Source organism: Rhodamnia argentea, chromosome 7, assembly GCF_020921035.1.
Source record: "Rhodamnia argentea isolate NSW1041297 chromosome 7, ASM2092103v1, whole genome shotgun sequence".
Lineage (NCBI taxonomy): Eukaryota > Viridiplantae > Streptophyta > Magnoliopsida > Myrtales > Myrtaceae > Rhodamnia > Rhodamnia argentea.
Window position 1 is genome coordinate 5,977,637 of NC_063156.1, and position 26,167 is coordinate 6,003,803.

Consider the following 26,167-nt stretch of genomic DNA (forward strand, 5'->3'; position numbering starts at 1 on the left):
TACATTATTGTGGTAGTTATTGAGGAAGCTAATGGATCGGTTGTGTTTCAGCTGGATATTGAAAACAACTCTGGCCAAAAAGTGTGGCAAGCGGTAGAGTTTGTCTTTGGTAAGTATATGCTGGTATTCATGGGTCGTGTACCGGTATATGAGTTGTAGTTTCTATTTGGAATTGGGAATGACTGCAATAAGTTTGACATACCTTCTTACAAGGGTGAAACTTATTTATCAAATACCAGTTTGCACCAGCTTGAATGGGGCATGGCTCTTTCATCTAACGTGGCATATTATTGTTTGTGCTTTCATTGAGTTCAAAATGTCTACAGATGTTGAGCGAGGATGGATCTGATATTTTCTTGTATTGTCTTCAACGTGTTAAGGCTGTCTTGTCACAAAACCATTGAAAAGATTTACTTGTTAATTTGTGCTCATTTTTAGTGACTTGCTATCTGCTTATGCTTTCTATAGCAGAAGTAGATGTATTTACAATTCCAGAGTGCGATTCACTTTGTCAGCGATCTTAAAAGCAGCCGTGTGGTCATTGTTTTAACAATCGTAACTTGTCTAATGGCCTATTCATTCTGAAACTTCCCTTGTTTTTTAGCTACTCAACATCCTTTTCACTGGGATTTGGTTGGCAATCTTTGAGCCATCAATTATTGTAGGTCTTAGACATGAGATAATGAATTTGCACTTGTTAATCTTGGATTTTGTGTCAGTTGATTGTCATATTGTATGAATTCGGGCTAATTCTTTTAAAGGGCTCGTAATATGCTGTTATGATTTATATTTTTATTTTGTCCCTCAGGTTGGATCTATGTGCTTGAGATGGCTTTGAAAGTTTATTCATTCGGGTTCGAAAACTATTGGAGGGATGGTCAAAACCGCTTTGATTTTCTGATCACCTGGGTGATAGGTGAATATTTCATACAATGATAGATCGTAATTTTTTCAGTGCATATGATTGTCCAACATATAAATGTTATTATGATTGATGGCAATGATGCCCCTACAGTCTACACACAGACATAATGGTACACATTTTTTCAATTGTACGTAGTCTTTTTTCCCACTGAATTCTCCTAAAACAGATAGTCTGTTTTGTCGAACCTGGAATGTGTTGTGGTTGAGATATATAGAACTTTTCTTCATTCCCATCTTCATACCCATGCGATGCATATGATTATTGAACATACTGCCTTGCATTTCTATTTAGTTACTGTCAGTCGTGCATTATTTTCTCCATAAGTTTTATCAGGTTTGTAAATAAAAAAATGGAAGTCCATCGCAGCTGAATGTAATATACGATCAAGCATCACTAAGTAAAAGAAATCAATGAAGACAATTATTGGACCCCTAGTATCAAATAAGTTATGAACTTTAGGTAAAGCTGATGTCATTGAATAAGTTAGTGTTGAGAACCTTTTTATCATTAGAATCCAGTAAATTTTCACCATAGGCCAATTTATATGTGCTGACAGAAGAAATCAGTGGACTGTTATTACCCAACTATTGAGTATTTAATCAATTGCAGAGTTCCACGTAAATGATTCATAGAATAAGTTAGCGATAAGAATTTCTTATCATAAATAGAAGAATAAATGGTTGTCAATTTGGTGATTGCAATGAGTTGCTGCTGCTCACCCGCTTTCTACTTGCTTTATGTTTGATGGGACTTTCTAATGGGTGCCCTATGGGAACTTGGTGAGAGTAATGCATATAATACATGTTTTCATGACTTAAACAACGAGCTAAGTATAGTAATTTCACATGTCATAAGACATTGGAACACCTCTTTACATTCAAAGTTCATAAAATATAGCTTAAAGTGTGTCTCAAGAGGGTTCGTTAACATTAAGATGTAAAATAACTTGATGGTATGACATACATTGAAGATAGTTGAGGTCCAAGGTTGTTTGAATGTTACATTTTACTATTAGCTACAATATGCATATCCGGATATTTTCCTTATCCTAGAAATGTTAAAGCTCCTAAACTTTCGCTGCATTTCTGAACTGACACTTGCTGGTTTGCAGTCATTGGAGAAACTATGACGTTTGTAGCTCCTAATGGACTTGACTTTCTTTCAAATGGAGAATGGTACGCACGATATAAGTTTTTGGTATATCCCATTACTGTTATTGCTTTGTATCAAGTTGGAATGCACGAGGTACATGAGGGGTATGATACCAGCGCACGGTTTTTAGGACCTTTACCTGCTAATAGATCTAGACATGAAAGTCCTGGAGAGGAACATCATTTAAGTTGCAGATGAACAATTTTTAATGAGGTTCTTGCTGGTTATCATGGCCATGGCAAACACGGCCTAAGGGTTAGAATAGCTTACACGATAAATTACCTGTAGGCCTTTGGATATGACCAGAAGATATGTAGGCTAGGTGAAGTGCTCGAAAGTTGCTTAGATAGGACGGCTGGGAACTTGCATTGGCATATTCAGAAGTTAGGAGCTAATCCTATGTCTCCTTTTGATTGCATTCATAGCATGAATTTTAACCAGACTGCAAAGTTTTGGATTTTATTTAATAATGTAATCAACATTTAGGGGAAAAATTGGACATGCAGGAGGTAAAATGAAAACTCCTTTCCAGGTTCGTACTAAACATCAACCAGTTCTCCATTAAAGCTACCCTGAGCCTGACTGCAATTATACGCTAGGTTGCATATTGGAAGAGGCCCTGTTTGTTTTTTCTTTCTTTCCATTCTCAGTGACAACTCGGTGGAGTTGATCATAATGATATATGGTGTCCAGATTACGGTGACCTTTCATTGAAAAAAACTGGTCAACTAATATAATTTAGAATATAGTGAATCGACAAACTAGGACAGAATGTACATCCAGACTCATAAGTTGATGGGGATGTAATATTGACCGTAATTTGTCAAGGTGGCTCCTTCAATGCTATTTCAGCATGATCCCGCTTTTTTGAGTTTGCCAATATTGAAAGATGTAATGTAGATTCTGTGCCTTCTGCTTACACTTTAAGACAAATTCTTATTTTTTTCTGATGTTTCTTTGTTACAGGATTCGCTACCTTCTTCTTGCTAGATTGCTGAGATTGATAAGGCTGCTAATGCATGTTAAACGCTACCGGGCTTTTGTTGCTACATTCTTGAATCTTATACCAAGTTTGATGCCATACCTTGGAATCATCTTTTGTGTACTGTGCATTTATTGCTCTCTTGGAGAACAGGTATCAGATGCCCTCGTATTTTTGTCCTCAAACAAAGAATTGTCCTGTTGAATGTTTTTGCTTTTCCTCCTTATTGCTCTCATGGAGAACAGTAGTTTATCTCCTACATATCTTTTTGTGGTGAAGAATAGCGGGTGTCTCCCGCGTGCTTGCTTGTCATCGGCAACCTTATTTTTTAGGTCCACTATCTTTTCTTCTGCAGAAAATATGTAATATCAACGTATCAACTCCTTCCATGTCTAGTTTAAATAGTTGGTGCAAGCATCTCTAATGGATTGATTTTTTGCATAAATTGTCATGAGACCTGAATTCCTATTTTACGAGGGAAAAAGGAAGACTGCTACTCAGTTAGCTGAAGCGAAATGACCACACATCTACCACTCTTAAATATCAAAGGGAAAATGACATAAATGATTCATGAACTTTGACTCAATGGTTCAGGGACCACATAACACGTTGGGCTACAGTTTAGGGACTACATTGAACAAATTAAAATTCAGAGACTACATTGCACATTGAGTCAAAGTCACATAGCACGTTGGTTTAAAGTTCAGGGATCACATTAAACAAATTAAAAGTTCAGGGACCACATTGGATATTGGAGCAAAAGTTAGGGACCATTTGTGTCATTATCCCAATATCATATGAGGATGATGATACTTGGTAGGAACCTTACAGCTTTTTCAGCATTATCAGCTGAATTTTCTGAGAGCGACATCCTTTTTTTTTTGGTAAGGCAGAGAGCGACATCCTTAGCTGTTCCTTGTGTCATAAGTAGCATATGATGTCTTCCTTAAACATATATTCCATCTTCTCAAGTTAATTCAGCTTAAAACTGTTTTTGAAATTCTTTTCTGTAGATCTTCGGTGGCATGGTCAATGCTGGGAACTCCAAATTGGAAGAAACTGATCTTGTGGCTGATAAGTATCCTTTGTATTTTTTTTTTCTTACTCCCTTTTTAGTTACCTTGAAAATCTTAAATGCACCCCCTCCCTCCCAAGATATAACTCTTTCTTACATAAACAATCATAGCCTTGATTATGTAAAAATTGCAAATTTGTCAAAATGATTGCCTTCTAGACTTTAATATCATCTTTAACCATTCTGGGGTGAATTTCGTTTACATAAAGGGGAGAAAAACTTGTACATGTCGTGGTTTGTGAGGTCTGATACTCCTAATTCTGTATTCATCTTGTAGATAGCTTCATCAAGATTTTTCATGTCCTTGTGCTAGTTGGTGGTAGATTTTTGTTATTTGGATCACTTTTCCTTGACACTAATTAGCTATTTGCTTTTCAATTTTAACGACTATCCGAATGGAATGGTGACACTTTTCAATTTGTTAGTCATGAACAACTGGCAAGACTGGATGCAGGTGCTGCAGTCACGACATACTTGCTGATACATTGTGTTTTATTCCTAATGAGAGAATGTCTTATGTATTAATTTGTTGTCTTGCTATGTTCCAGAGCTACAAGGAATTAACAGGGACATCTTGGACCCTCCTATATTTCATCAGCTTTTACTTAATCACTGTTCTACTGCTCTTGAATTTGGTGAGTGTCATTTGATATTCACAGGGACATACCATTGAGTTTTTAACATTCCAGAGTGCATTTTCCTCTTGAAGAAATTTTGTTGACGATTAATTTAATGAGCAAGAAGAATGAAGAGAAGGAATGGAATTTTTTTTTGAAGACACTGTTTTCTGCAAGCAAGCCAGCTAAAATGCTTCTTATCGCATCAAATTCCATATGCCAGACATGCATGCAAAATGGCTTATTTCTGCTGCAGATGTATTGGATCAACTTGCTTAGACTAAGCATTATCTATTCTGCATTCATCCTAGCGTGAGGTTGTACAACCTTGTGATTGTTGAGCTCAGCTAAGCCTCTGCAGAGTCTTTCACGAGCAATACCATCTAAGCCTCGCCCACCTAACGTAATATGCTTATGTCAAGAAACTTCTTCTTCTCTTATCAAGTTCAAAGGTAGTGGTCTAGTGTGACACATTGGCAAGAGAATTTTTCTCTATTACTGTTGGCGAATGAGACCTTTACCTCAAGCACTGGGCTGTGTGGGAAATGGTTGGCTTTGTATCGTAGTTGCTGAATATGTTAATTGCCTTTTATCGGTTTCCATCCTTGTGTTAGAGATAGAGTGCAATTGACAACTTAGACAAGGCTGTGGTAATAAGTTAACTTCCTAGGCTCTTGATTCTATATTGTTTAATGCATCCCAATCATCACAAAGTACACTTCATGCATGTGAGTGCTGGAGTGGGGACCTTTACCCCAACTGCTGTAGATTGTTGGAATGGTGGGCACATGTACCTCAGTAGCTGAAGATGTTATTTTTATGTGGTGTCCATACTTGTATTGGAGAGATTCAAATTGAGCCAGACAATATATACAAGATGCCCTGACTAGAAAAATGTTAACTTCAGAGACTCTTGATCTACATTAATTTGATGCATCTTTCTCCCCTATGCTATGGTATATACAATCAATAAGCAGTATGCTTCATAGGTTACTGTATGGAGCAGTTCCCATCTCTTTATACTATTTCTAGATCCTCTCCAGGAGGTTTTGGTCTGCTTTCCCTTGATGCAGTTCACGCAGCACGCTCCAAAGAGTGAAATCAAGAATGCTTTAGTGTTGCAGTAAATTAATGGCATGAGAAATTTCGAGAGGATTTCGCCAGATATGGCAGTCAGTCTAGGAATTATATTTACTCTTCTAGATTCTGTTAATAATCAGCATGGTCAAGCATTCTCATCTTCTTACTTATTGTGATTGCCTCTCCTCTTTGGAAGTCAAAACTTCATGAGTTGGCTTGTTTTGGAATGATTGACTGAAATGGTATTACTAGCAAAAAACGATTAGATCAAAGAAATTATGATGTTCTTATTCTTCCGTCATATGAAAAAATACGTCGGAACTTGAAGAACAAACCCGCTGATGGTTGAAACTATATCCTTCGGTTCTGTGGCAATTGTTAAATTAAGAGTACTCATTTTTATTTCCATGTGATTACAGGTTGTCGCCTTTGTCTTGGAAGCATTCTTTACTGAAATGGATCTTGAATCGTCAGAAAACGGCGAGGGACAGGACAAGGTTTGTATTATCTAGTACTCAGAAAAAGGTTATGACGACTCTTTAGGTATATGTGTCAATGTCAGCATGAAATTCTCCAATTGCCAGTTATTACTAGAATCTTGCTTCTATTAATCGATGTGATCCCCTTTATATAGGAAACAAGGGGCAGGCGACCTCGTTCGGTCGGGTATGTACTGTTTGGACACTATTTACTGATACCCATCTTCTGATTAATAAGTGATTTAGATCATTGTGTGATGCCTTATCTTTGCTTCATTTCCTGGTTTAATACAGCTCGAAGACAAGAAGTCAGAGAGTTGATGTCCTGCTTCATCATATGTTGAGCTCTGAGCTTGACAAAGCAAAATGCACTAGTCCTCAACCTTAATCATGTAACATTGAGGTAAGAATTTATTTTCAAGTCCTGCAGACTCATTTTGTTTTCTAAAGCATTGTTCACCATGCTGTTTGCTATTAATGCAGAGTCAAAAACTGGAAGTTAAATTCGCTTGAATTTCTGACAAATACCTGTTTTTATCAATTTTAAATAACTTTGGTATCTTAAAGGGAATAGATAGATTCAATACTCAATGGATGTTTTCGTGAAGTTGTCACTGTTGTCCTTACCCTCAACCAAAGTTCAGTATTAAATGCTGTCATTCTGATGGGGTTTACTGGTTGCATTGCTAGAATTGCATTTGTTTTTGCATCATATGTTAATCTCATTAGTTTTAGATGGCTCCTTGGTTTGCATGGTGACAAATATAGAGGGCGGCCTTCCTTACCAAAAAAAAAATATATATAGAGGGCGGCCTAGGATATTGATGCCTATGCCTTTTAACGTTGTTAGACTAGAAAGATGTATTTCATCTCCCTGAAGTGCCTTCAGCTGGACGGCAGCAAAATCTTGAGTGCTTTAGTTGTTTCATGGTTGCATGTACGAGTTGTCAATGGTTTCTTTGTACGTATCAAATGTTTTGGGTAATGTTCGGTCAAATTGATGCCACCGCTAGCGGTAGTCGGTTTGGAAATTTGATCTTGTCAGCTCTGTAACTGGGAGTCAGTTGCATCATACTGTTCTCTTCTTATTCATTCACCTTTTGCCCACCTAGGTTCTCTAGCTTTCTACTAGCCTTTTCTTAGGGTGTGCGGGAGCAAGCCTAACTTTTTATTTTTTCATTTTGGCTAGTTGTATGTAGGCGTGATTTTGAAGATTTATGTCTTCATTTTGGCTAGTTGTAGGCGTGATTTTGAAGACCCTGATTCGAGATTAACTGGTCACAGCAGACAGCGTTACATGGACCATTTTGCAGATAAACTGGTTCGAACCATATGTATATCGTTCTTTTTGGCACGATTGCTTTTCCCCGTTTGTGTTGCTGAGTAAATATTGTACAGACGCGAATTTCAACCCTATGGTTTGAAACGCGAGTTGTCGACTTCTGATGGAATGATTAGATTTTTTGCGCATTATTCAACATGCCATAGGAGAATTTTTTTTTAATTTTAAATAGTACGAAGTGCTTTAGTGCATATGGGGAAAATTTTCCAAGAAGTTTTAAACCTATTACACTTTTGTCATTTCAGTCCTAAATCTTTTAATTTTGTCAATTGAGTCGAAAATTTTTTCACGTTTTTCCAATTGAGTCCATCCGACTGATCTTGGCTGGAAATAGCCGAGTGAATGTCTGGCGCTAACGTGGACAAAAATTTAATAATATTTTGATTTTTTCGATTTTATATTATTTTATTATTGTTTCTCTTCTTCTGTTTTTCTCTTTCACTTTTTTTTTCTTTTTCCCTTCGCCAACCTTCGTCGCGTGAGGACGCTTGAGCTTGAGTTGGCGAGGGCCGATCTCGCTCGGGGCCAAAGGGACCCTCGCCCGATCCGACGAGGGGGAGGCCCTTGCCCGAGGTTGGCGACTTATGTCAGCCAACGACAGAGGGAAATAGGGAAGAAAAGAAAAAAAAAAGGTAAAGAAGGAAAATTTAATAAAGAAAAACTAATAAATAATAAAAAATTCAAACGTTAAAAATTGTTCACGTCAGCGATTTTTGGCCAAAATTAATCGGATAAATTCATTTTGCAAGACGTGAAAAGATGTGACTGAATTGATAAAATTAAATATTTAGGATTGAATTAATAAAAATATAATAAATTTAGAATTTTTTGGATAATTTTCCGATGCAGATGTCTTAGAGGAGGAGGAGGAGCAGCAGCAGTGTCATTTACTGCGGTTTGATTTTTGTTTCCTCTTCTGGTCATGTGTGAATAAGGACCTAAAATAGTGCTCACGGTTCTGTATATGGTGGACATACTCGTAAGATGTGTCAAGGACTCTTCTGAGAAGTCTAGGGTTCGTGGGAAATAAAGGGGACAACAGGTGTTTCTCTTTCAGTGCATTTTACAAGTAAAACAAACCATTTGATTGTTTATCTGCTTGATCATTTTCAGGACAATCGACTAGTCACAGTTCGATTTTCCGCATACTTCTCTTCTCTTCATGTGATTCGGTCCAATGAAGAGCCAGGCGCTGAACTAGCACTTGTACTAGGACATCCCGCCATCTTATATATTGTGTTTTTGCCACGGGTCAGAAAAAAAAAAAGAAAAAAACCCCCTCGTCTTTAAAGTTAGCTCACTTCCGTTGGATCGAGCCCATGTCCCGGCGGTTGCAAGCACGCATGTCGCCAGTGCATGATGACTTGACGTCATTCTCACCTTCTTCCGACTTATTATTGGTGGTCTGTTCATGGTTCTAAATTCAATGTCGGCAACTAAACAATGTTGGTTCTTAGATCGAATATTGGATTCCACATCCAACCTCGGGATTCCTCGAAAGGGCTAACAATGCCAGGGCCACTATTCTTTACCTAACCGAAAATAGTAAACAAGAAAGTTTTTCAACCCCCTTAAAGGTCTCCGGTGAGCTTACCAGGGCACGGGAATGTAAAGTGGGGCTTTATCAATTTATTACCTTAACCAGTTGCGACACTTGTCGAGTACACTTTATTAGTAATGAATTGATTTTCAAAAGTATTGATTTTGACGGAGCGCCTTGGAAGCTACAAAATTTCCTCAATTTCATAAAGGGGTTTTTGTTTTTTTTTTATATCTGTGAAAATTCAGTGAAATTGATTTGAGATTTGACGTTATTCAAAATGCAATCACCACTTCTATCGAAGGTGAAGTAGAGTATATTGCTACATTTTGAAACTGTTAAGGGGATGATTTGATTGAAAAATTTTCTAGAGGAGATAAGCAAGGATTAGGATAGCAGTGTTCTTTTCAGTGGTGCTAATTTTTTGCTTTTATATTTTGTCGGAAGTGATGCTGTTTGTCTTGCAAAGAATTCGATATTTCCTTCGAGGACAAAACACATTTGAGTTAATGTATCATCATGTTCATTAGCTGATAGACGATGTGACATTATCATTGAAGAAATTTTTTGGGGCAGAAAATCTAGCCGATGTATTAACAAAAATTGTCACCACTAAGAAATTGAGGTTGTCCATTGCCTTAATTGGCCGCCATGGTTAGTAATGAGGGGCCGTCGCACTAGGTTTGTAAGGATTACAAAGATGAGCGAAGACTATGAAAGCCTATAGCTGTTTTGAAGATCTACATCCAAATGGGAGATTGATGGAGTTATAGAGTTTGATAGAAAAAAGTAGGATTAAAATTTAATAACTATTGTATTTTCTAAACTCTTTGTTATGTATTGGAGCAGTATCTTTTGGAATTGCAACGTTGAAACTTGCAACTCTGATATTGATTGCGAAGAGATTCTCCAGTGCGGCACCGTGATTTTTCCCTTTCTGATTTTGAAAGAGTTTTTCGCGTCAGAATACGATTTGTCTTATTTTCTACTTTTTCTCTTTAAAGAATGGCGTCCCTCACGAAACAGACTAAAAGAAAACTTTAAAAAAAAAAAAAAAAACACAGCATTATATTCTGGGATTGATCCATACATGTCTAAAAACAGGAGGTAGACACCTTCACATGCACGTCTCTTTCCCTTTTTGACCTAACTTTTAAGCTAACTATGAATCTCACCGTAATCACCAAATGTCCATTTCCTACAGCTTTTCTTCCCCCGTCCCCTTGAAAATCATGATTACCGAATCTTTGTTTTATATTGCCTTTCTTGAACCTTTTTAGTGAGCCGTTTTGCCTTATTCCGACCAAGTCTTTGGTTGTCATGTTTCCATAATCAGCATATGCCATCTGTGTACCGAAGACAAGTAACGTCTGGCATGATTGATGCGCGTGGTGTGGACCAAGGGAATGCTCCAGATCCAGATCCGATCCAAATCTGGGCCCAACGAAGAAGGACGAGAACATTCTTACACAGAGAGATCTTTTAAAGTATATTTTTTTTCCTGCAATAACGATTTTGGCAAAAACATAAAAAAAAAAAAATAATTCTTAATAATTATTTCTTATCCTATCTTATCCTGCACACCTATCTTCATTAAGCCATTTAAATTTGAGTTAATATCCCAAAAACTTTAAATTAATACATTTATGATAATTTTACCTCAAATTAATTTTTTATCACAAAAAATTTGATAAATTTACTTCAAATTAAAATAAAAAATTTCAAATTGGTATAGTTGTGACAAATTTACCTTCCATTAGTGTCCATTAAATTGAGTAAATACCACAAAATAATCTCAAGTTGGTACATTAATAACAAACAAATAGTAAAAAAATCAAATTGGTACACACTAGTTTGAAATTTTTTATGGCAGAAAATTAGTTTGGGATAAATTTATTACATGTGTGCTTATTTGAGATTTTTTGTGATCGAAAAATTTATTTAGAGTAAATTTATTACAAGTATCGATTTTAAATTTTTCGTGATATTAACGTTTAAATACGAGGGAAGAAGACAATATACAGGCCAATCCCATTACAAAATCCGGGAGCAGCATTTTCCAATTCTTTGGATCTACCTTCATTTTTCTGATATTTAATTCCTTCGTCGCTTCTGAATCAATTTTCTCAACGCTGAACACGGGCTCGACACGTGTTCATTTATCTCCTTCCTCCGCGCTCCTTCTTCCCTCCTCGTCCTCGTCCTCGTCCTCGTCCCGCCGCAACGGTCACCGGCGGAGCTCGGATCGCGCCAGCTTCTCTCTCTCTCTGTGCGTGGCTTTTCGGTCTTGGCTTCCTCTTCGCGACATGAACGATCCTCTGCTCGACGGGGAGAGCAGCGGCACGCGGAGGAGAGATCCTTTCTTTCGCCGCTCCGACGCCATCGCTTATGGCTCTCCTTACCAGAAGGCAGCCGCTCTGGTCGATCTGGTGAGCCTCGCGTCCCCCTTCGCACCAACTGTTTCGCCAACTCTTTCTCTTCATCTCTTGTTTTCTTCGGTTTCATCCCGTGAGTTGGTTTAGCACCTCTGTTTTTTTGAAGTAGACGAGCGTGTATTGTATTGCATTGCATTGTTTAGAATCGCAATCGTGGATTATACCGTGTTTTCCTGTTTTGGGCCGACGGAGGTGGCTTTCTGATACCGCATTTGCCGCGATCTCTTTACCATTGAGATTATCGCAAACTGACGACGCTACACTGTTATTAGTTGTGACGTGAGGTGACCGAAGTTTGCAATTTCTACCGAGTCATTTAGTTCACTGGAACTGGGTTACGTGAAGGGAAGTGACAAGTCTCGCTGCGGGGGCCTGATCTCGTTCACGATAATTTAGCAGCAGAACAATGAAATGAGTGTCTGAACAAATAGAAGAGCAACCGACGAGAAGTCATGACCTTTCAAGCCATATTATATGGAGTAGTCCTAGTTGTTTCTTGTTTGATTAGTAGGTTTTGGGGATATGATATCTTGAGTTCTTTTTGGCTAATCTTGGCTTGAGCTTGTAATCTTTCAGAATAAAAAATGTTGGTTTAAGCTTGTAAACAGCCATTTTCGAGTTTTCTCTCTCCCCCTGCTTCGATTTCTTTGTTTGTATCATAGCCCACTGCTTTAGTGCTTTCGGACATGTTTGCATCTAAGAACTATGAGCTTGTAAGCTATGTTAATGAGGACAGCTGCTTATTCCTTATCTTTCTATTGGGGAATGAACCCATAAGTTTGTTCCTCCAGCTGGGATAATCAATGCTGATGTTCTCTTTGAATAATCATGTGTTATTTATTGAAAATGCATACTGCAGGCTGAAGATGGTGTTGGTCTTCCAGTTCAAATTCTTGACCAGTCAAATTTTGAAAGTGCTGTCAAATTTTACTTCTTCTTCACAAAATTTGACATCATCTGGTCTCTCAATTATTTTGCCTTAATAGTGCTGAACTTCCTTGAGGTTAGTCTGCTTTCTGGTCTCTTCTTCACTGGCAGAGGGCCCTGGTCCCCAGAAGTCGCCAAGGCTACTGCACTAACTCTTAACCCCTGCACAGAAACCTCTGTGGTGCGCCAAATACTCTGCAGATGCTTGCAGTGAGAGGGAATACTTTTTTCTGGGACAGTTACCATACTTAACGGGCGTAGAATCTCTCATATATGAGGTATTGTAAAAATCGTGAAGATACATTTGGTGCCAGTTCACTCATGACTCTTGTGATATCAATGACGCCTCATGTGGTTCACTTATTGATACCTCTTGAGCTTCACGTATTGATTTTCACCAAATTTCACTTTGCGGCAGCAAGCTCATCTTTAAATTCTGCTAGGCGTTTGTTTAAAGCCTCTTTTCATTATAATTGAGACTTCATGAAAAAAGTATCTTTCAGGATGTCCAAGATACATCTGCCCTTCCTTGCATGTATCTGATTAAACAATCACATAATGCTTGTCATACTTTGAATGAACATTCGTTGATGTGCCTATCCCCGCTGCCTATAATTCGACACTCAGTAGTAAAGTATTCAGGCAGCCTTTTCCTTTTAAAAAAGTAATGGTCTTTTCCGTAAGGACCTTTATATTTTCTATCATGTTAGATTGATCAAACTGGGGACTGCTTGTAATCTTGCAAATCGTATGAATTCTACCCCGCTTATGGTAGGAAATGCTTGAGATATTGTTGTGTGAGTGGAGCTCATTGATATTCTTTCTCATGCAGTGCTTAACTCTTGTCATACTCATGATACATACATTCTTTCCCATTTCATATGAAGGGTTTCGGATCTATTCAAGGAATCCTCTTAACCAAATAAAGGTACAGAACTTTGCTTTCGCCTAGCCATTTCTTTAATGATTATTATTATTTTCTTGTGAGCTGCTTCGCTTTTTGGAGTTTCTAATTAGCCTTGGACACATGGACCGTGCGAGTACTGAGATGAGTGAACCAAAGGTGCACCATGAGAGAAAAGCAGTTTCCTTGTGTGATTTCTTTTCACGTAAGTTGTAATAAGGGACGGCTCTTTCTCTTGTGAGCTGTCTTTCAAGCAGATATTTCATAGGCACATGAAAGGCAATGTGCAATGTATCCTAGGCACATGAAAGGCAATGTGCAATGTATTCTGTCTGGAAGCATTATCAGCAGTTTGATAAAATAAAAAAAGAAACTGCTTGAAAGTGCTATCTCTGATTGTCTCGCACATGGGAGAATGATGGCTTCAGTCTTATTGTAAATTTTCCATCTCTTTAAGACCTATAGTATCTCATCATGAAGTCACCAACTAAGGGAAGATATCTTGTACTTATGATATTACCTGCAGTGATCATGCACTTGTATGATAGTAAGTGGAAGCAGTTATTCTTAGTTGCATTGTTTATGCAGTTAGTAACTTTTCTTAATTGGGGTTGCTTTCTGCAATATCGATAGGCTATTAAAATCTTGCATATTGAAATTCCTTCTGCTGCTTACACATTCAAATGTTACTTTAACTTTTGGCTTGACTTTTCAGGTTGTTTGCCTAGTGCTTTTGGTCGCTGATTTACTAGCATATGCCCTCTACTTATCCCCTGCAGTGGCCTTTGACTATCTTCCTTTTAGAACGGCACCTTATGTTAGAGTTGTCTTTTTCATCATGAACATAAGGTATGTCTGAGCTATTTCCACAATTTTCCTTTAACCCAGCTAGCTTGACATGCTTTTAGTATTAATTATGAAAAACCTTAGGCAGATTATTTTTCATATTAGTTTCAAATGGAAAAAATGCTTTGAAACAGGATGTCATTTTTTAGTCCAGTTACATTTTGGAGTTATACTTTCACACTCTCACTATAGTTGAGGTCATACTTTCCATCTTAATGGTCTAGATATTATACCTCTTCTTATTTACCGTGGTGAAGGTAGAGAGGGTTTTTTCCATTCTGAAGTATTTGTGATGAATTGTAAAATATGGGCAGGTCTTCCTTTTCAGCTTTGCATCTCTACACTTTTCACATCATGCTCTCAAATTTCACCTTTCCTTATCATTATAGGGAACTACGAGGAAGCATCTTCGTTCTGGCTGGCATGCTTGGGACCTACTTAAATATCTTGGTTGGTTTAATCCCTCTTTTGCTTATTTAAATTGCTATTGCTCCACTTGCACGATTGAGTTTCATTAAAGTGAGTGATAGATTATTACATTTTAGCAGGTATCATTATTTATGCCAGTACATATTTTGTGTTACATGATGTTTACACTTTGTTATGCTTACTTTCCTGTTATTCTGGTAAAACTGCAGGCTCTGTTGCTTCTGTTTCTTTTGTTTTCCAGTTGGGTAGCATATGTCATGTTTGAAGATACCGAACAGGGAAAGACTGAATTCACCTCATATGGTGTCACCTTATATAAGATGTTTGTTTTATTCACCACATCGAATAATCCAGATGTATGGATATCAGCATATAAGTAAGTAAAATTGATGTAAGTGCTCTAAATTTCTCATGTTGATTGTCAAGAGAAGATCTTTTATAGTCATTCGAGAAAAAATAGGTTTTACCCTCAAAACTTTTGGATTATATCTTCCCAAGATGTGACTGCAACATAGCTTGCCTTTCAGCTTTGTTTTGTCTGCTTGCTTAATTCCTTGTTTTCCAAATTGGGGGCATTGCTTCTGCCTCTGCCTTTGTCTCTGTCCCTCTGTCTTTCTCTTTCTTCTTTTTATGTTTGGATATTCTGTTTTTAGCCTTTAGTTAAAATCCTTTTATTATGGTAACCTAGAGTTTCTATCTTTATTTCTTCAGACTATGGCTGGCGCATTAATATGTCCTTAATCTTTTGTTTGGGAATGGTGATTATTTGAGAATGTTTTAAAGTTGGATCAAACATTTTTTTTTTTTAGATGATTACATATCATAAAGGAATAAGGGATTGGCCTAGTTGTGGTCCATCCTTACATGGACCCAGGTCTTGGGTTTGGCTTCAACTTCCTTGCTTCCCCTATATTTGTATATCATCATGTTATACAGCTACTTGACTTCAATATGTTTTTTCTTCCAGAGTTTCACGTTGGTACTCCCTTTTCTTTGTCCTGTATATCCTGCTGGGGGTTTACTTTGTCACGAATTTGGTCCTTGCTGTTGTGTATGACAGCTTCAAGAGTCAGGTAAATTTTCTCAGTATCCCTGCTATTTCAGTGAATAAGGGGTATTAACTCATGCAAATATGTCTATTCAATATCTCACTCTATCTTAGGGAAATTTTCCTTGTAATGTTTATTTTGTATTCGGAGGAAAATATTGACATTAAGTTCATTTGTTTTAGCTTGCAAAACAAGTTTCTGAGATGGACCGAATGAGGGAAATCATGTTAGGAAAAGCCTTTAAGCTCATAGATAATAATGTAAGTAATTTGCCTCTCTTAAATACTCTGTATCTCATGTCTTTCGTGAGGAACTTCTTTTTCTTATCATTTTGTTATCTATTATCTATAGAGAACATGCATTTCCTTGTGCCGGTCATTCATGACAGCTAGTTTTTGTTCTCTCGTTTATGGTATGGCACTCGAAGTTTTCATGGTAGAGGTCTCAAAAATCATGGAATAGAAACAGCTAAACATTAACACCTGCTAATTATTTGGTTGCTTTATGGAATTTCACGTGTCCTTTGCTGTTCCCAACTTCTATGCTGAACTTATCCGATACAGATATTTAATGAGAAGAGCAGCAGTTAGACATTCCGATGATGCAAATTTATCCTAAGAGGTCTGGATGTGCACGAATGGTCGAATATGGTCCTTGGACACACTTACGAGCCACACATATAATATTATGTGGATGTCTCGAAGGTGAATAATGGAGGCGAAGTATATGTTCTCTTTCTCATCCCCTTCGCCCTCTCTTCTTCTTTCTCTTTCCTCTCTGTGAGAAGCAAACATAGCCTGTAATGATGTATTATTGGAGCTCTTGATCTTGCTTTGCTGTTGCTTCTGCTTAGGGGATTCTTCTTATGTTTTCCTAGAGTGATTTGGGTTATTCTCTTACTTGCTTGTCTTATACTTAATCTATGCGGGCATGTACTCGTCTCTGATGAGTTTCTCTTTTTTGGCATGAATAGAACAACGGGCATATCAACAAAGAGCAGTGTATACACCTGCTTGAAGAACTGAATGACTACAGGTATATATAAGCATCCAACTCGCAAGATGACTCAAACTATTGTTTCTTGTTTTCTTTTTATGATTTCCTGTCAAGTTAAGCATTCATTGATGAGATATGTAAAAGCTGCCAGAAAACATGCAAGAACATGCTTGGTGAATTGTTTGCGTAATAAAATGTCACGGCATTCTAATCAGCGCCCTTGAATTTTAAAGAAGTAGAGATAGTTCCAGTAGAAAAATCCCAAACAAAGAAGAATGTGATATTGCTGCTGTAAGATTATCTTGAAAATATAATGTTTGTCTTTGAATTAGAGCTATTTGATGATGGCAAAGAATGATCCTACTATCTTCTTAGGGCCTGGAAGCAACAATAGCATGAAGAAAAGACTATGACTTTTAACACTAAACTTTGCCCGATTGTCGGGATCTCAGAAGAACTAATTTGCTCTCAGATCATTCTGACTTTTACTCTGACTAATGTCTGGCTAACAAGCTTGCCTATGGTAACAAGCTTGCCTATCATTAAGACGGGCTTCTGTGCATTACAGCGCGAAGATAATAGCCGCTTATTTCTCGTGGAAAGTGGTTCTTCTAAATGTTTCCTAACCTTCGATGCTGGTCTTGTGAATGTTCTCCCAGGACACTGCCAAAGATATCGAGAGAAGAATTTCAGTTAATTTTTGATGAGCTGGATGATAGTCGTGACTTCAAGGTATCAAAAAATCGGTTAACTGTTTGGTTAATAGTAGTACTATTTCTTCCATTAATTTCGTTTTCGTTTAATGGTCTCTTCAAATTTTAGTTGTATGGTTTCAAATATATGGAACGTCAGCATTCTTTTCATTAGGCTCTTTATAATTTTAATACTTGCTTCCATTTTTCTTCTTCCTAACGAGTGTATGGGATCTCATATATGCTGTTTTAGTCTATCTCACTGGTGTAGAATATGCACATGCATTGCTAACTAGCTTCCTTTATGCTCCTCAAAAGGAAGAAAAAACAGCTTATTATGAAAAGCACATGCACCCATTCCATTGACCACATTATACACTGGAAGGGATTTGTTATTTCTTTTATAAGCAGTAGGATTGATTCTCATAATAATTAGTGTTTTTGGGTTTTCAATTACTGATTTTCAAGACAATAGATAATCTACCCATGGTCGGTTATCTGGTCAATGCTCTATTTAGAATTTTTCATCATCTTTTCCTTTTGTAGATCAACATGGATGAATTTGCTGATCTTTGCAATGCAATTGCCCTCAGATTCCAGAAGGAGGATGCTGTGAGTTGATTCTTTTGCTGATCTGAACATAGGCATGAAGCTTCAGAGTTTCACTTCCATTTGTATGCCATTTTGCAGCCTTCTCTGCTCGAGAAATTTCCATCGATCTACCATTCTCCATTTTCTGAGAAGTTGAAGGGTTTTGTGAAAAGTCCAATATTTGGATATATCATATCGTTTGTTCTCATTCTGAATCTGATTGCGGTGATTGTTGAGACAACGGTACGGCTTGAACCTTCATCAACTTAAAGCTTTACAAATCCAGATGTGGCACTATAGTGAAGCACAAGATCAGTTATGATAATTTTAGTTAATTGGTTAGTCGATCATGTGACGCAAATGGAGCTACAATTGGACAATTTTCTATTTGTCATTGCCTTCAATGCCGAAGTGAGCTCTAGATGCAATTGATGGTCAAATTGTTGGACTTGTCACACTTGTCTCTAATCTCTCAAGTATGACTACTTTAGCAACTCATAAGGTGATAATTGTCTGGTCCACGTCTCTCGGTGATCGAATATTGAAAGTATATCTTTCTTTTTTGTTTAATTTTTGGATGCCGATTATCAGATGATGTCGTCCATAAAAGCTTATCCAGGCTTGAGAAATATGAGACTATTTGTTAGATAGGGACAACCTGTGTAAAAGGCCTGGATCAACCCAGGCTTGTAGAACTTGGAATTGTTGATCTCTTCCTTATATATTGGGATGAGTCAATGTCAGTCAATGGTGTGAAAACATACTCTGAATTGAATAAGTACGACATAAATCAGATGCTGACTTAAGGATTTTCACGCCAAATGGATTCAAGTAGGAGAACAAGCCAGCTTTTCTGCATTCTATACCAAAGTGCTATAGGACTTGTTTTCTTGTACAAAGGACTTATCTTGGACCTATCACTATTCAAGGTCAAAAGTCACTCTGCTTACCACGTATCACTTAGCATCATTACTCCTATTTTCGCTTTCATCATTTGACTCAAAACAATTCACTTATCTCAGTCCCTTTAGGGGGCATTGTTGTGGTAGTTATTGGAATATTGAGGAAGCTAATGGGTTGTTGTGTTACAGCTGGATATTGAAAACAACTCTGGCCAAAAAGTGTGGCAAGAGGTGGAGTTTGTTTTTGGTATGTATATTCTGCGAATTCTTGTGTCGTACACTGTATATGAGTTGTAATTCCTATTTGGAATTGGAAACGACCGTAATAAATATAACATAGCTTCTTACAAGTGTAAAAATTTAGTTATTAAGTTTGAACCAGCTTGAACGGGGAATGGCTCTTATAAGTAATTTGGCATATTATTGATTGTGCTTTCATTGTGTTCAAACTGTGTACAGATGTTGAGCGAGGAGGATGGATCTGATATTTTCTTGTATTATCTTCAAGTGTTGTGGCTGTTTTGTCACAAAACTGTTGAAAAGATTTAGTTCTTGTTAATTTGTGCTCATTTTTAGTGACTTGCTGTCTGATTATGCTCTTTCTAGCAGAATCAGATGTCTTTATAATGCCGTAGTGAGATTCAATTTGTCAGCAATCTTAAAAGCAGCTGTGTGGTCATTGTTTCCAATTGTACATCTACTTGTCTAAGTGCCTTTTCATTCTGTGACTTCCCTTGTTTTTGAGCTACTCAATATCCTTTTTTCACTGGTATTTAGTTGGCAATTTTTGGATCCCATCAACTATTGTAGGTCTTGAACATGAGATAATGTTTGCACTTGTTAATCTTGGATTTTGTGTCAGTTGATTGTCATATCCTATGAAGTTAGGCTGATTCTTTTAGAGGGCTTGTAATATACTGTTGTCATTGATATTTGTCCCACAGGTTGGATCTATGTACTTGAGATGGCTTTGAAAGTTTATTCATTTGGGTTCGAAAACTATTGGAGGGATGGTCAAAACCGCTTTGATTTTCTGATCACCTGGGTGATAGGTGAATATTTCATACAATGATAGATCGTAATTTTTCAGCACATATGAACTGTATCTTATAAATGTACTTACTTGCAATTGATGCAATGATGCTGTGGCAGTCTATACAAAGATATAATGGCACACATTTTCCCAATTGTAGCTAGTCTTTTTTCCCATTGCATTCTCTGAAAGTAAATAATCTGTTTTCTTGAACCTGGAATTTGTTTTGGTCGAGATATATATAACTGGTCTTCATACCCATGTGATGCATTTGATTATTGAACGTATTGCCTTCTTCATAAGCATTGCATTTCTGTTTAGTCATTTTCGGTAGTGCATTATTTTCTCCATAATTTTATTAGGTTTGTACATAAAAAAATGGAAGTCCATGATCAGCTGAATGTAAAATAAAATGAAGCATCACCAAATAAAAGAGATTGATGGAGACTAATATTTGACCCCTGGCATCGAATAAATTACAGACTTCAAATAATGCCGATGTCATAGAATAAGTTAGTGTTGACAACATTCTTATCATTAAAACACAGTAAATTTTCACCATAGGCCAATTTATATGTCATGATAAAAGACATTGGTGGACTGTTTTTACGAAACTATTGAGTATTTGATCAATCGGAGTTTGACTTAAATTGATGGGATAAGTGCATTGGAAGTCCTAAAACTTGTCACGAAAGTGTAATCGAGTCTTAAAACTTTCAAAATATGCAATCAAGTCTTAAACTTGTCACTAAACTGAAATTGAGTCCTAAAACTTTCTAAAAGTGCAACAATAGAAGGACTTGATTGGACCGGTCACTAAACTGAAATCGATTCCTAAAACTTTCTAAAAGTGCAACAACAGAAGGACTTGATTGGACCAATTTGACAAATTTTAGGACTTGATTGCATCTTTTTAAAGTTTTAGGATTCTATTGCATTTTTGTGACAAGTTTTAGGACTAGATTGCACTTTTTGAATGTTTTAAGACTCGATTAGACTTTCGTGACAAGTTTCAGGACTTTTAGTGCACATATCCCTAAAATGATTCATTGAATAAGTTAGTGATAGCAACTTCTTATCATAAATGGTAAAATTAATGGTTGTCGATTTGGTGATTGCAATGAGTTGCAGCTGCTCACCCTCTTTCTACTTTATGTTTGATGGGACTTTCTAATGGGTGCCCCAAGGGAACTTGGTGAGAGTAATGCATACATTACATATTTTCAAGACATAAACAATGAGTGAAGTATAGTAATTTCACATGTCACAAGACATTGGAACATGTAACACATATTCCTTTACATTTTCAAAGCTCGTAAAATATAGCTTAGAGCTTAGAGAGCGTCTGGAGAGAGTTTGTTAACATGTTCCATGTAAAATACTTGATTGTATGACATTGAACATAGTTGAGGTCCAAGGTTGTTTATGTTTAATAATTATTTGCTACAATTTGCATATCTGCTAATAACAAGTCAGCTGTTGAATAATCATGTCTGGATATTTCCTTATCCTAGAAATGTTAAAACTCCTAAAGTTTTGCTGTATTTCTGAACTGATGCTTGCTGCTTTCAGTCATTGGAGAAACTATAACCTTTGTGGCTCCTAATGGACTTGACTTTCTTTCAAATGGAGAATGGTGCGCACAATACAAGTTTTTGAAATGTCCATTACTTTCTTCGCTTTGTATCAGTTTGGAATACTGTAGGTCCACGAGGGGGATGTTGCAAGTGCACTGTTGTTAGAACTTTACTATTTAGACTGCTAATAGATCTAGACATGAAAGTCCTGGAGAGGAACATCACTTTAGTTGCAGATGAGCAATTGTTAATGAGGTCCTTGCCCGTTCACATGGCCATGGCAAACACGGTCCAAGGGTTAGAATAGTTTACGCGAGATATTACCTGTAGGCCCTTGGATATGACTAGAAGGTATGTACGCTAGGTAAAGTGCTCGAAATATGCTCAGGTAGGACGGCTGGGAGACTCGCATTGAAATTTTTGAAAGATAGGAGCAACTCCTCATTTCTCCTTTTGGTTGTCTTCATAAATGAATTGTAACCGGACTGGAAAATTCTGGATTTTCTTGAATTATGTAATCTACATGTAGGGAGAAAATTGGACATACAGGAGGTAAAATGAAAACTCCTTTCCAAGTTCCTACTAACCACCAACCAATTCCACTGAAGTTACCCTGAGCCTGACTGCAACTATTGCGCTAGGTTGCAAAATGAGGGAGTGATCATAATGATGTATAGCGTCCAGTTTACAGTCAACTTTCTTTGATTAAAAGCTGATCAGCTAACGTAATTTAGGATACATTGAATCAACAAACTAGGGCAGAATGTACCTCCAGACTCATAAGTTGATGGGGATGATATAGTAACTATAATTTGTCAGGGGTGGTTCCTTCAATGCTATTCTGGCATGATGAAGAGTGTACTGCTTATTTGAGTTTGCCAAAGAAAAAAATTCATTATCCTCATATTGAAGTATGTAATGTAGCTTCTGTGCCTTCAAGATAAATTCTAGTTTTTATTTTTTCACATTTCTTTGTTACAGGATTCGGTACCTTCTTCTTGCTAGATTGCTGAGATTGATAAGGCTGCTAATGCATGTCAAACGCTACCGAGCTTTTGTTGCTACATTCTTGACTCTCATACCAAGTTTGATGCCCTACCTTGGAATCATCTTTTGTGTACTGTGCATTTATTGCTCTCTTGGAGAACAGGTATCAGATGCTCCCGTCTTTTTGTCCTCAAAGAAAGAATTGTCCTGTGGATCATCTGTTGATATTTTTGCTTTTCCTCATTGTAATTGCGAACAGTTGTTTGTCTCCTACATATCTTTCTGTGGTGAAGAATATCGGGTGGCTCCCGCATGCTTGCTTCTCATCAGCAACCTTATTTTTTAGGTCCACTATCTTTTCTTCTACAGGAAATATGAAATATCGTAGTACCAACTCCTCCCATGTTGAGTTTAAATAGTTTGGAGCAAGCATTTCTAATCAACAAATTTTATGTGTATATTTTCATCAAACTCGCATTCCTATCTTTAAAAGGGAAAAAGGAAGACTCTGCTACTCTGTTAGCTGAAGCGAAATGACCACATGTCTACCACTCTTAAATATCAAATAAGGATGATGATAATTGGTAGGAACCTTACAGCTCTTTTCAGCATTATCAGCTGAATTTTCTGAGAATGACATCTTTAGATGTTCCTTTTGTCATAAGTTGAATTTACTGAGGATGACATATCATGTCTTCCTTAAACGTATGCCCATCTTCCCAAGTTAATTAAGCTTTTCTGACCCCTAAAAAAATAAAATTAATTCAGCTTTAACTGTTTTTGAACTTCTTTTCTGTAGATCTTCGGTGGGATGGTCAATGCTGGTAACTCCAAATTGGAAGAAACTGATCTTGCTGCTGATAAGTATCCTTTGTATTGTTTTGTTCTTCCTCGCTTTTAAGTTACCCTGAAAATCTTTGTAAAATGCACCCCCTCCCTCCCTAGTCCCTGGCTCCACCCAAAAGAAATAACTATGTTTCTTCTACCTCTTTTAAACGACGGCCGTAAAGGGCTGCAATAATACCAAAAAGGTGAAAATGCACTATGTGTTTCAGTTAGAAAACTGTAGCTGATTTTCAATCAATGAGCATCCTCTATAAATAAGAGTCAATTAAGATTTCGAGGGAAAAAAAAAAGCCAAGAAATGAGGAACAGTCAATCGATAGAATCATAGCTTTATGTATTAAGGATTCAAAAGGAACTACTTGGAGCTAAATTCGTTATCCATAATTATTAGAAAATGCAAATTCATCAAAATGAATGCCTTTAGACTTTAATATCATCTTTCAACCTTTTGGGGCGAACTTTTTTATTGCATAAAAAATCATAGCTTTATGTATTAAAGGAAACTATTTGGAACTAAATTCTTTATCCTTTATTATGTAAACAAAGAAAATTCGTTAAAATGATTGCCTTCTAGACTTTAATATCATCTTTAACCCTTTTGGGGTGAGTTTCTTTTACATGAAGGAAAAAAAAACTTGTACATGTCATAGTTTGAGAGTATTTCTAACAACCCAATTCGTATTCATCTTGTAGATAGTTTCATCAAATAATTCTCAAGTTCTACTTTGTGCTAGTTGGTGGAAGATTTTGTTATTTGGATCACTTTTTCTTGACACTAATTAGCTATTTGCTTTTCAATTTTAATGACTATCCGAATGGAATGGTGACACTTTTCAATTTGTTAGTCATGGGCAACTGGCAAGCCTGGATGCAGGTGCTAACAGTCACTACATACTATCTGATATATCATGTTTTGTTCCTAATGAGACAATGTCTTATGTATTACTCCGTCTTGCCACGTTCCAGAGCTACAAGGTGCTAACAGGGACCTCTTGGACCCTCATATATTTCATCAGCTTCTACTTAATAACTGTTCTACTGCTCTTGAATTTGGTGAGTTTTATCTGATATTCACTGGGACATATTATTGAGTATTTTAACATTCTGGAGTGCATTTTCCTCTTGAAGAAAGTCTGTTGACTATTAATTAACGAGCAAGAAGAATGAAGAGAAGGCATGTAAAAATTTTTAGAAGACACTGTTTTCTACAAGCAAGCCAGCTAAAATGCTTCTTATCGAATCAAATTCCATATGCTGGACATGCATGCAAAACGACTTATTTCGGCTGCAGATGTATTGCATTAACTTGCTTAGACTAAGCAGTCTCCATTATGCATTCATCCTAGCATGAGGAAGCCTCTGCAAAGTCTTTCACGAGCAATACCATCTAAGCTTCACCCACCTAATGTGATATGCTTATGTCAAGGAACTTCTTCTTCCCTTATCAAGTTCCAAGGTGGTGGTGTAGTGGGACACATTCGCAAGTTGGAGATCATATTCCTATTCTCTATGGAGAATAGAAATTTTTCTCTATTAATGGTGGAGAATGAGGCCTTTACCTCAAGCACTGTAGGCTGTGTGGGAAATGGTTGGCACATGTATCGTAGTTGCTGAAGATGTTAATTGCCTTCTATCGGTCTCCATACTTGTATTAGAGATGAGAGTCTTGACAATTTAAACAAGTCTGTGACTGGGTAATGTGTTAACTTCCTAGGCTATTGGTTCTATATTCTTTAGTGCATCTTTTCCTCTACACTAGTGTATTTCCAATCATCAAAGAGTACACTTCAAGCATGCTAGTGCTGGAGAAGGGTCCTTTACCTCAACCGCTGTTGGGCACGTGTACCTTTTCTTGCTGAAGATGTTAATTGTCTTTTATCAGTCTTCATACTTGCATTAAAGATAGATCCAAATTGAGCTGGAATGACAATTTATACAAGGTGCCCTGACTAGAAATATGTTAACTTCCTACTTCCTAGTCTCTTAATCTACGTTACTTTGATGCATCCTTTTCCCCTGTACTATGGTATGCCAATCATTAAGCAGTATGCATCAGATTAGTGAAATGGATGTTTAATAACATCTAAACAAGTCATGCTTGTTAAATGAATGGCATGGGCAATTTCGAGAGGATTTCGCCAAATATGGCAGTCAGGCTGGGAATTCTATTTACTCTTCTAGATTCTGTTAATAATCAGTAGGGTCAAGCATCCTCATCTTCTTATTTATTGTGATCTCTCCTCTTTGGAACTCGAAACTTCATGAGTCGGCTTGTTTTCAAATGATTGACTGAAACGATATTACAAGTGAAAAACGATCACATCAATGAAATAATGATGTTCTTATTCTTCAGTCATTTAAAAAAATACATCGGAACTTAAAGGCAAACCCAGCTGACAGTCAAAACTGTATCCTTGAGTTCTGTGGCAATTGTTAAATGAAGAGCACACATTTTATTTCCATGTGATTACAGGTTGTCGCCTTTGTCTTGGAAGCATTCTTTACTGAAATGGATCTTGAATCATCAGAAAACTGCGAGAGACAGGACAAGGTTTGTATTATCTAGTACTCAGACTTTTTAGGTACATGTGTCAGTGTCAGCACGAAATTGTCCAATTGCCAGTTATTACTAGAATCAAGCTTCTATTAATCTATGTGATCCCCTTTATATAGGAAACAAGGGACAGGCGACCTCCTTCGGTTGGGTATGTATTTTTTGGACACTATTTAGTGATACCTATCTTCTGATTTATTAGTGATT

At 37.0% G+C, this 26,167-nt stretch overlaps 1 protein-coding gene and 1 long non-coding RNA gene across 11 annotated transcripts in view; one reads left to right on the forward strand and one right to left on the reverse strand.

The window, feature by feature from the left end:
• The window catches only part of LOC115754526 (two pore calcium channel protein 1), a 34,874-nt gene that overhangs the window by 7,548 nt on the left and 1,159 nt on the right, over positions 1-26,167 (forward strand). The window contains exons 2-23 of one of the 10 annotated variants that reach the window (XM_048281845.1): positions 11,461-11,621; positions 12,487-12,630; positions 12,725-12,832; positions 13,387-13,482; positions 14,174-14,307; positions 14,694-14,754; positions 14,943-15,109; positions 15,701-15,806; positions 15,965-16,042; positions 16,756-16,817; positions 17,438-17,510; positions 18,017-18,082; positions 18,161-18,304; positions 19,153-19,210; positions 19,908-20,015; positions 21,569-21,632; positions 22,555-22,723; positions 23,360-23,424; positions 24,190-24,280; positions 24,373-24,459; positions 25,880-25,957; positions 26,080-26,111. In XM_048281845.1, the coding sequence (XP_048137802.1) occupies positions 11,499-11,621; positions 12,487-12,630; positions 12,725-12,832; positions 13,387-13,482; positions 14,174-14,307; positions 14,694-14,754; positions 14,943-15,109; positions 15,701-15,806; positions 15,965-16,042; positions 16,756-16,817; positions 17,438-17,510; positions 18,017-18,082; positions 18,161-18,304; positions 19,153-19,210; positions 19,908-20,015; positions 21,569-21,632; positions 22,555-22,723; positions 23,360-23,424; positions 24,190-24,280; positions 24,373-24,459; positions 25,880-25,957; positions 26,080-26,111 (2,114 nt within the window). In that variant the 5' untranslated portion in view covers positions 11,461-11,498. Of the gene's footprint in view, positions 1-51; positions 110-808; positions 917-2,036; positions 2,101-3,043; positions 3,213-4,072; positions 4,138-4,497; positions 4,589-4,682; positions 4,770-6,250; positions 6,329-6,465; positions 6,498-6,604; positions 6,715-7,160; positions 7,272-7,499; positions 7,784-11,448; positions 11,622-12,486; positions 12,631-12,724; positions 12,833-13,386; positions 13,483-14,173; positions 14,308-14,693; positions 14,755-14,942; positions 15,110-15,700; positions 15,807-15,964; positions 16,043-16,755; positions 16,818-17,437; positions 17,511-18,016; positions 18,083-18,160; positions 18,305-19,152; positions 19,211-19,907; positions 20,016-21,568; positions 21,633-22,554; positions 22,724-23,359; positions 23,425-24,189; positions 24,281-24,372; positions 24,460-25,879; positions 25,958-26,079; positions 26,112-26,167 lie in introns of those variants that run through there. The other 9 variants (XM_030693569.2, XR_007199134.1, XM_048281843.1 and 6 more) reach the window with 9 other exon arrangements.
• LOC125315856 lies at positions 6,281-26,112 on the reverse strand. Its single transcript, XR_007199147.1, has 2 exons — positions 25,982-26,112; positions 6,281-6,366 (listed from the first exon to the last, which is right to left on the reverse strand). It is a non-coding gene; the product is annotated as an uncharacterized LOC125315856 (long non-coding RNA).